Source organism: Oxyura jamaicensis, chromosome Z, assembly GCF_011077185.1.
Source record: "Oxyura jamaicensis isolate SHBP4307 breed ruddy duck chromosome Z, BPBGC_Ojam_1.0, whole genome shotgun sequence".
Classification (NCBI taxonomy): domain Eukaryota; kingdom Metazoa; phylum Chordata; class Aves; order Anseriformes; family Anatidae; genus Oxyura; species Oxyura jamaicensis.
Window position 1 is genome coordinate 12,969,030 of NC_048926.1, and position 11,152 is coordinate 12,980,181.

General features: G+C 34.6%; 1 protein-coding gene across 9 annotated transcripts in view; it reads left to right on the forward strand.

The window, feature by feature from the left end:
• Positions 1-10,579, forward strand: part of NIPBL (NIPBL cohesin loading factor) — a 164,361-nt gene extending 153,782 nt beyond the window's left edge. For 4 of the 9 annotated variants that reach the window (XM_035309227.1, XM_035309230.1, XM_035309229.1 and 1 more), the window contains 9 exons: positions 1,740-1,913; positions 2,477-2,667; positions 3,425-3,532; positions 4,903-5,103; positions 5,532-5,678; positions 7,079-7,374; positions 7,715-7,889; positions 8,513-8,698; positions 9,259-9,624. In XM_035309227.1, the coding sequence (XP_035165118.1) occupies positions 1,740-1,913; positions 2,477-2,667; positions 3,425-3,532; positions 4,903-5,103; positions 5,532-5,678; positions 7,079-7,374; positions 7,715-7,889; positions 8,513-8,698; positions 9,259-9,624 (1,844 nt within the window). Of the gene's footprint in view, positions 1-1,739; positions 1,914-2,476; positions 2,668-3,424; positions 3,533-4,902; positions 5,104-5,531; positions 5,679-7,078; positions 7,375-7,714; positions 7,890-8,512; positions 8,740-9,258 lie in introns of all 9 variants that reach the window. The other 5 variants (XM_035309234.1, XM_035309235.1, XM_035309236.1 and 2 more) reach the window with 3 other exon arrangements.
• The last annotated feature ends 573 nt before the right edge of the window (positions 10,580-11,152 follow it).

Sequence of the window (11,152 nt, forward strand, 5' to 3'; positions counted from 1 at the left end):
GGGAGATTCTTATGCCAAATAAGATTTCTTCCTTGCTTACTGGGGATGGAATATAAGAGTTTCGGTGCAATTCCTGGTATATGAATTACAAACTCATATAAGCAAGTGAATGAAGAATGGATTATGGGTCATTCCACATACATGTACACGCTTTTGTGTTTGTTTGTTTTTTCAAATTAACCTTAAAAATAGATTGAACTTCCTCAGAGGTGGTCAAGTTATAAACATCATTATACATTTGTACAGAGTACGCAGTTATACTGTGTAATTCAAAGACCATCATCATACTTTTTTTTTTCCTCTTTCTCCTTCACATCCCCTGTCTTCTCTCCTTCCCTTGTTTTGAGACTGAAATGAGGTCAGTCACACTCAGGTCTTGCCTTCGACACAGGCATTGCCTACACTGTATTCTCTGTGCACAGAGCCATTTTTAAAAATATGACTCAGTATTCCCTTTGTTAGAGCTGTTTTTATATGTGTGTACTTTTTTATCACATTGTTTTTCTGCCATTTGTCTATATATGTTTTCCATTTGTTCATTCAGAATATTATTTTCCTGTGGACACAAAAAAGACGAGTAATGTCTCCTTTACTTGGAACAGTCAAAAAAATAAACCAACTAGTAAAATATAGTTTAAAATGGGAAATATTTCTATTACTGTGATACAGCAAGACAGTTTGTTAGCAGCAGTTCATAGAATCACATAATGGTTTGGGCTGGTAGGGACCTTAAAGACTACTCAGTTCCAACCCACTGCCATGTGCAGGGACACCTCCCACTAGACCAGGTTGCTCAAAGCCTCATCGAGCCTGGCTTTGAGCACTGCTTCACAGCTTCTGTGGGCAACCTGTTCAGTACCTCACCTCCCTCGTAATAAAGAATTTATTTCTAATGTCTGATCTAAACCTATCCTCTTTTAAATTAAAGCCATAACTGTTTGTCCTGTCACTGTGCTCCCCGATGAAGAGTCCTTCCCCAGGCTTTCTGTAGGCTCCCTGTACATCTACAGTCATGATCTAAAATGGTGTACATTGTCACTAAATTAGATTACAGTTTTAATGAAATAAAGACATCTCTGAGTAAGAATAACCAGTTCTTTGTCAAGGGTAAAGCTGCAGCTAAAACCAGTTTTATAGTATGTATCTTACACCAGATATAGTTTTGGGAGCACTTCAGATAGTTTTCAAGAAACCTTAATAGGTATCTGCATGATGACAGCAGAAAGTATAAATTTTATTTTACCGTGTTCACTATGTTATTTTCTTTTAAGATTTTTTTTTTAAATCTTGTGGTATTTATCATGTTTTCCACGTCTGATTTACCTTCGTATGAATAGCTCTTAACAGTTTTGGCACAATGTCTTTATCTAAATGTAAAAAGAACAACAGGTTATTTTTAGTAATTTTCCTCACTTTATCTTCTAATCCTACTTATTCAGACGTAGGTCACTGCACTGGTTGTGCTTCCAGACCTGTATAAGTCCTCTTACGGGAGCTCCCCTGGGTCAGCACCTTGTCTTTATCATGAGTATTGCTGTTACAGCTGATAGAACTCCTTACAAGTTTTGGATGGTGTCCATATGAGAAAAGAATTCTGTTTGGACTAGAAAAAGATATGCTGCTGTAGGAATCAGAAGGCAGTACATTTCATACCTGTATTTTGAAGCAAACTTAAAAAACAGAAATACAATTTCTAGAAGATGATAATGTGAAACATTTCCTCTTTTTTTCCCCCTTAGGATTTGCATTTATACAACACCCGAGCTTAATGTTTGAACAGGAAGTAAAGACTCTGTACAACAGCATTCTTTCAGATAAGAACTGTTCAGTAAACTTAAAAATCCAGGTGTTAAAAAACCTCCAGACCTACTTGCAGGAGGAGGATACACGTATGCAGCAGGCAGACAGAGACTGTAAGTGTTGAGTTCTTCGTGCTTATGAGGCATGCAAAATCTAACTTTCTTGCATACAATTACTATATATGTGAACTGAGTCACTCAAGATAGTTATCCATGTATAATATTGTATACAAAGTATCCTGGAAGAATTGTGTGCATAAATAAATTGAAGTAAAATGAAATCGACATGCAGTTTGTTATTAACTTTCAAGATGTATAAATCCTGGAAGCGATCCAGAATATGTCATTGCTGTAATGATGATAGTAATACTTTTCATGAAAATCTTCTCTAGGGTTAATATTCAGATAGAAAATAGCAAGTAATAAGGAACTTTTAATGAAAAACCTTTATTAAGGATCAAGGGTTTAATTTAGCTTGTATCTCTTTAGTTTTCTTGAAGAATATTTACCATCAGAATAATTACCATTTACAAATTTCATGAGATCATAAAACCCATTCTAAGACAGCTGAAATTTGTACAAATAGCAAAGCTTGAAAAGATCAGTATGTATCAATTAATGGCAAAGTAAATGATTAAACTGTGGTGAGTGTGCTATTACTTTTATCTATTTTACAGGGAAAAAAGTAGCAAAACAGGAAGACCTGAAAGAAATGGGTGATATTTCCTCAGGGATGAGTAGTTCCATCATGCAGCTGTATCTCAAACAGGTCCTTGAGGCTTTCTTTCATACCCAGTCCAATGTACGCCACTTTGCTCTAAATGTCATTGCACTGACATTAAACCAGGGTCTCATCCATCCTGTTCAGGTACGGCAGGCCTCTCTGATGGGAAGGGAGGGTTGTTATTTTCAGAGGTTTTTATGCTTGCTAGATAAATTTCCAGTTTTTCTCTTCCTCTTGTGTTAAAGTAATTTCTTATTGTAGCAAGGGACCTTTACAGAGAACATACTTTGAAATATGTTCTATGTTGATTACCCAGTGAGATTCCAAGCATCATATTTTCTTGTCTTTGGATCAAGCTGCAGAAGTCCAGACAGTGCCTTCAGAGTACTTACAAGTAGACATGTTACTTTTCTGTTAAAAGAATAAATTTCAGGTGTATGCCAGGCCTTTTTCTTCCTTTGATTCTGCATACTGGAAATTATGTCATCTTGCCTCCACCTCAATACTCATATCCTCCAGCACCAGAACTGTCTCCAGACATAATCTCCATTATTCTTAAATAATATTTTTATAATTATTTTTAATGCTGCAGCCATCATGCATATTCAGTCATAAGTGGTGTTTGTGTTTGTTTTTTTTTTTTTTTAATGTTACTTTTTAGAGTTTGAGAGAAATAGGAACATTGCCTGAAACCTTGCACAATTTCTATTACTATTTATAGTGCTGTCTCTCTTTTATATTGTACTACTTGCTTGCAAATAAATAGTAGTGAGGTGATCAACTTGCATAGCTTCCTATTTTAGTTTCTGCAGTAGTCAGAATACAAGATGAGTGTGATGGAAGAATAAACACTGAGAAAGAGTACAATGTCTCTGAATAATCATTTCATTTGTTTTTCAAGTGTGTGCCATACTTAATTGCTATGGGCACAGATCCAGAGCCTTCTATGCGAAACAAAGCCGACCAGCAGTTGGTGGAAATAGACAAAAAATATGCCGGGTTCATTCATGTAAGTAATTCTAATTTAAAATTCTACAGAATTTAAAATTCTACAGAATACTGTTTGTTGATGGTTTAACACTTGAATATGCCTCAGGTACAGAAAAATAATATAATGTAACAAATAAGCAATAGCTATAAGCAGTTGTAAAGATCCTGACTCTTTCTCCTACTCACAGATTTCTCTTATTAGAAACATAATGGATGTAATAGGATATAATAATTTGAAGCATCTCTTCCAATCTAAAATTTTCTTTAATTTATAATTCACAATGTTTTCCACACTGAATAGTATATACGAGTCTTTATTTGATAAAGGTAAGGACAGCTGTTTCATGTTCAGCAGCTGCATAACTATATCAGCAGATTAAGGAAGAGAACTCTTTGTTCACAGTAGAGATCCTTAGTGTATATGCATTAGAATTTTAGGATATTGAGGCTTTATGAATTGTAATCTGAACAGAAGGAGCATAGGCAGGTGTTTAGAACTGGGGGATCTAGCTAAAGGAAAATATGAGGGTTAAGTGAGGACTTGGGGAGTTATGGCCTAGTGCCATTAGTTCTGCTTAAGATGTGAAACTGAGCTGCGGAATGCTTACCTTACTTCAGAAGATCCCATTCTTGGTTCAATGTATGTACTAATTATAGGAGTTCCCAAATCTGCTTGTATTCCACTGAGATTGGGACATTGTACTGTTCATCGTATACATACACATATCTAATTCAGTAGGTAAAGACTAGCAGATGAGACGTGTTCTGCAGGCAGCTCAGATTTAAGACAGTGTATACATGAGGAGGTAACTACGCTGAAAAGATGCAGAGATGTTATGTGGGGAGTTGGATATGCAGTCTACCTAAAAACTCAGTCTGTTCTGAAACTAGAACAGCAGCCTTGAAGCAAGTAAAATCAGCTGAAAATTCTATCATATATGCAAAAAAAAAAAAAAAAAACTATTTTCTTTCAGTTCATTTGCACTAATATGAACTCAGTATTGGTTTCACTACAGCTGATACAAGCATATGTAGTTGGTAAAATATTCTGTTCATGTATGAACATTTCAGTATTTTTGAAAGTAGTTTAAATTGGAATAACCGACTGCAGTTGGTAAACGGACTAGCTGTATGGTTCTAACATAGAATGAATGGAAAGACTGCAAGACATTTTGATCTCTGCTACAAATACTGTTTTAATGTTTGCCAGCTCAAGAGGGAGTACCGTTGTAGTGCATGTTGGAATGTTAAGTTTAGATGGAAACAAGGAAACAAGCTAGGAGATGTGTTAGTGGTTTCTGTTAACAGGCATTTATTTAATTTCCCACTGCAAAAAAATTGTTGAAAAAAAGCAATTGTTGAAATAAAATAAATACTTTTCCATTTCAGATGAAAGCAGTGGCTGGTATGAAGATGTCTTACCAGGTACAACAGGCAATCAATACCTGTCCAAAGGATCCTGTAAGAGGTTTTAGACATGATGAATCATCCAGTGCGTTGTGTTCACACCTCTACTCAATGATTCGGGGGAACCGTCAACACAGACGAGCATTTCTAATTTCATTACTCAACCTCTTTGATGATACTGCAGTAAGCATCAACTTTCCTCCACCTAAAAAAAATAATCAAATATAACATTACAAGCCTTAATCCTTCTTTCACAGTGTATTTTTATTATATAATTTTGATGACTGTATTTCCCTTCTGTGTTTTGTTTTGCTTTGTAATATGTGCTATTTACATATATAGTAGAATGCATTTGTTACTGTTGCATCATTCTTTATCTTTCTATACCCAGTTTGGATTGATCAGAAATAATGTATCTTCAGGTATGGCTAAGCCTTGCAAAGTGGTCTTTAGAGTGCTGTGGGAGATACGTAGAATAAAATTGGTAATCATGTTTTTACTCTAGACTGTTAAGAACACAGGACAAGTGTATACATCTAATGTATTTATATTTATAATCTAATGTATGTATATTTATATGTACACTTACATAATTTTTTCTTAAATTCCAGAAAACAGAGGTGAATATGCTCTTGTACATAGCAGACAATCTAGCCTGTTTTCCTTACCAAACACAAGAAGAGCCACTGTTTATAATGCATCATATAGATATCACACTATCAGTTTCTGGTAGCAACCTACTACAGTCATTTAAAGAGGTATGTGCCTTTATATTTTAATATATTTGTTGCAGTGGTAACATAATCTTTTCTATGCTCTGGTCAATTTTTTCAACCATTATTATGATATGGACAAGCAGCATTACTTTGTAACTAGCAGTTAAAAAACAAACAACCCTTTTCTGTTCTGGCTTGGATCTGGAAGATGCTAATTAAAAACTTTTCTTTCATTGCTGCTTACGTTATTAACAAAGAATGCAGAATTTTAAGGTACTAATACTAAAAACCTATAATTCCCTAGGATTTCTGAATAATAAAAAAATCATGAACCTGGAATCATCATTAAATATTGATTTCCTGTAGTTGTTTTAATAATAACCCAGTTTGCTGTTTAACTTCTTTTGTTGTCAAGTAGCTGCTGGCATTTTTATGTGTGTCACTTCACCTGACACACATACACATACATACACTTACATACAGTTCAAGACATGTGTATGTATTTAATTTCATAAGGTGGTATATAAAAACCCAGTTACGCTATAGTGTCTCTTGTTATGGCAATACACAACCCTGTAAGAAGGCCTCTATTTCTCAAAGACATCAGCTTTTTACTGTTAAAAGGTTAAAGCTGTTAGGAAGCAAATCCATTTCAAGAATTTCCAGTCTGATGACTAAGTACAAGCTGGAGTTGATGCCTGCAAAGTACACTGCTTTGAGTTCTCATCCCCACCAAAGCTGATTTTTAATCTGCTAGAAAAGAACAATACATTCTTCAGACTGGGCACCAGTGTGTAGCATCCTACACAGTGAGGATGCGATCCTGACTGTGACATCTTAAAGTTTGTAAGATCGTAGTAGGTGCAGTGATAATACAAGTGTGAAATTCTGTACCTCTGTAAGTAGTGGAACTGATTATTAGTAACTCTGTGTATGTGTTTGGGGTTTCCCTGGTCAGCAGTAATTAATATCACAGAATTTTAACGGTGGAGAGCATTGAAACCAGCGTGGACTAGTCTGTACCAAAATACATATGTAATGCACACAAATGATATACAGGTGACAGAATTTTCTTACCAATTTATTGTAATGGCAAAGTAGGGAGCCTTCTAAGGCCTTTTTCTGGCACTGCTAAACAAACTTGAGTAGTCTTTTAAGACTGCTGTGGAGTACTTGTTACTTCACTTACTTCTATTTTACCCACTTTGCAAAAAATGTGGTCTTTGGATGAGTTGTTTTGTGGACAAGGTCAGGGGGGAAATGAGCATTTTTTTTGCCATAAATAATTCCAATCTTTGAATATTTAGTTATGAATTAATAATACTGTTCAGGGAATTCTTGCTGATTTCAGCCAATGATGATTTTGGAAAGATGTTTTAGAAATATGCATGATGCTATTGTGCTCTAATTTTGGAATGTGTGTTAATTTCTCTCTCTCACAGTCTATGGTGAAAGACAAAAAAAAGGAAAGAAAGCCTTCATCAGATGAGGAGACTGAGAGTGACAGTAACAGTGGTAGTGAGAGTGAAAGTGAAGAGGAAGCTTCTAAGCCTCGGAGGTTACGGAAACGAGTAGACTCTGATTCAGACTCTGATGAAGAAAATGATATAAATGCTGTGATGAAATGTTTACCAGAAAATTCAGCTCCTTTAATTGAATTTGCAAATGTCTCCCAAGGCATATTACTACTTTTGATGCTGAAACAGCATTTAAAGAACCTCTGTGGATTCTCTGACAGGTAAAGATACTTAGATAATAGTCTGATCTTGTCATCTCATGAGTTCTTTGTAAGGATTAAGTTTGGACGCGTTTTGTTTTTTTTTTGATGATTGTAACTAGTTGTTTGAAAAAACAGATTTGTATAAGAGAAAAAAACATAAATGTAACAAGTTAAATGCGATGAAACAAACTTTGAGTTAGAAAAAGCAGTGATTTCATTTCTTATCAGAATGTCTATTGTATATGAAAGATGAAAATATGACTGCTTATATTGAAGATTTTAAAAGCTTTTCCTTGAAATTGTGATTATTTCCTTGAAATCCTTGAACAAGCTCTTCTGTCTTGTTTTGTTTAAACAGTAAAATTCAGAAATATTCTCCATCTGAATCTGCAAAAGTTTATGATAAAACTATAAACAGGAAGACAGGAGTGCATTTCCATCCAAAACAAACTCTGGATTTTCTGAGGAGCGATATGGCTAATTCCAAGATCACTGAAGAAGTGAAGAGGAGTATAGTAAAACAGTACTTAGATGTAAGTAAAGTTGCTCTGCAGAATATCTAAAAATCTTCTAAAAACTAACACAAGGCAAACTTGAAAGCAGATGCTCAACGAATCGAATGAAGATTTCAAAATACTATGTTCCTGGTAATCAACATTTTGCTAACTCACAACTTCCTTTTGGGATATCTAGCAGAATTATCTTTCAAAGTCTTGTAATAAATGTAAACACAACAAAAGTAATTTAAACTAAAGGATATTCATCTTTACAAAATATTTTCTAATATCTGGCATCCATTCTGTATACCTTTCCTTTGTAATTTGTTCCATTTAATCCTGCCTGCTTCCATCAGAGGGCCATAGACTAGATCTACTGGATTTAGTTTTTCTTCTTTTTTTTGGCAATTCTTTAAAACATTAACTGGAGAAAACTTTCAAACTATGGAACAGATGAAGCTTTAGAAATATAGTAGAAAATGAGAGGAAAGTGTTTAGAACAAGATATGTGACTCGTTCAGGTTGTCTGCCATTCATGTTACTGTGTTTCCTTATATTTCCTTTTTTTTTTAATTGTAGTGTGTATAAATGTTCATTTTGAAAGTTACAGTATGGACTAATCTAGTTTGTGATTTGTTCTTTTTTTTTTTTTTTTTTAGTTCAAGCTCCTTATGGAACATTTGGATCCTGATGAAGAAGAAGAAGATGGAGAGGTGTCAGCTAGCACAAATGCTCGGAACAAAGCAATTACCTCGCTGCTTGGAGGAGGCAGCCCTAAAAACAATGCAGCTGAGACAGAGGACGATGAAAGTGATGGGGAGGATAGAGGAGGAGGCACTTCAGGGGTGAGGCGGAGGAGGAGTCAACGTATTTCGCAGCGTATTACGTAAAATGATTTTTATGTGCTTATAAATGTCAGTCTATTATATTAAATGTACACCAAGTAATGTAATCCACATGAAAGAAAGCATTTTGTAGATAGAGATTCTCTACTTAACCGTTTATACAACTTTTGTAGAAAGTTTAACAGAAAAGACAATAAAAAAAACAAACTAGAAAATGAGATTTATCCAGTATAAAAAGTTATTAATTTTCCTTTGGAATGTACTGTGTGTTATCCTTTTTATTGTTGCCAAGTTTTTATGTAGCTTTATGATTCATGTGTATATATAATTTTATATATCAATAAGAGATAAAGACACGGGTACAAATTAAGAGTATGTGGTTTTACAAGGATATGTTAACCCCTTGGCGCTGGCGGTCGCGGTGCGTCTCATTGCCGGCAATGGAATGTGTGCCGGGAAATCCCAACTCCCGGCGTCAAGGGATTAAAAGCAATAAAAGCAATAATTTCACTAAAGTTCTTTTGTGTAACACTTGGTCTTTTTTCCCCCCAATGTTTTAGTCATTGAGAAGGTCAAAACGAAATTCAGACTCTACGGAGTTGGCTTCACAGATGAATGAAAGTGTTGATGTCATGGATGTCATCGCTATTTGCTGTCCAAAGTACAAAGACCGACCACAAATTGCAAGAGTAGTACAGAAAACCAGCAATGGCTTCAGTGTTCAGTGGATGGCAGGCTCCTACAGTGGCTCCTGGACTGAGGCTAAGCGCCGTGATGGCCGCAAACTGGTGCCTTGGGTAGACACTATTAAAGAGTCAGACATTATTTACAAAAAAATTGCTCTAACGAGTGCTAATAAGCTGACTAATAAAGTTGTTCAGACTTTACGATCGCTGTATGCCGCCAAGGATGGAACTTCCAGCTAATGAATTTGTACATGCAGCCAAATTTACAGGAATTGAAATAACAGAAAAACTTGAAATATCAACTTTCTGGCAAAAAAAAATAAAAATAAAAATCAGTTAAATGAAGAGTAAGAATGGAACCTGGGACGCAGGAAAAAAGAAGGAAATGTTTGGTAAACATTTTTGTGGGAGCTTCCTTCGCTGTTGTGCAGCAGAAACTTCTCAGTTCATTTTTACTCCCACTGTATTATAGTTTAACAAAAAAATGTTTATATCTTGAAAAAAAACAATTTCTGTTTAAAAAAATAAACAAGTGAATGTTGGAAATTAGTCTGTTAATGTTCTTAATAAAGTGTTCTTGGAGTTTAACCTAGCAGCGGATGGCTTTCTTTAGCTTAGCCCAGTTTCCAGGGAAGCATTGTTTTTCCAGGCTGTAAAATGGCAGAATCTCCTGGATATATAATTTATTCTGTTGAAGAAAAAAGAGGAAAAAAAAAAAAAAAAAAAAAAGCATGCAGTATCTCTGACCTATCTGCAGGAGGAGTTTTTGTAAATGTAGATTTTGATGTATTAGGTCACCCTGAAATAATACAAGAAAAGGGATCCCCAGCAAATCTGGTGGAACAAATACTGCAATAAATTTTTTTACTTCTCTTTGTTACTTGTCTGTTTCCATTTGAATTTCTTATTGTAAAGATCTGTTTAAATCCATTTATATTATTTTGCAGTCTTTTATGTAAAATTTACTATATCAGTGGTTTTCAAAACAAGACATAAGATATTGTTTATACAGTTTGTATAGGCTGACTTCTGAATAATTGGTATCTTTTTATTTTTATCCCTTAAAGGGTGTAAACACAAGTTAACTCCAGGGTTTTATTGTATCCTGCAATATTTAGTATTAACTATATGATTTAGCACTGTGCCAAACACATTTTCAAGAGTACATTTTGATATAAAAAGAAACTATAGTTTATTCCTTGTATGCTTCAATTTCTTTCTAATGCTGTCCAAATGGTAATTTATGATAGTTTAAATTTTGGGAAAGCTGAATGACTATTCTGCTTGGGCTAACTGGCCATGTATGCATTTCTCTGGGTTAATATGTAGAGGTTGGTGTCAAAAGGAGATAGCTACCAGTATCTGAGGAGTGAATGGGTATGAATCTGAGTCGTTATGCTACATTCCTTCACAAATGCATTTTTTAAAAAAATGTTTGTATATTAGACTATTTTTTTTACTAATTGAAAAATGTTTTCACATTTTGTAAATTGCAAAAATGCTATTGAAAGCTTTCAGAAGCATTTGCTTCGATTGTATTGCCACAAACCTTTCATAAGCAGTTTGACTTTCTAGATAGCAACAAAAGCAGCAGATCTGCAAACAAAAAGTCTAAAACAGCTAACTTTCTAAGGGAGTATTAAACCCTGCTGTGTTTTCAAATGTATTTATCTAAAACAGATGTTCCTCAATAAGTAAATCTTTCTTTGTTTATTTTCTATTACAAACTTAATTTAAGTTAGGACACTGCTTTCAAGAAACTAGCATG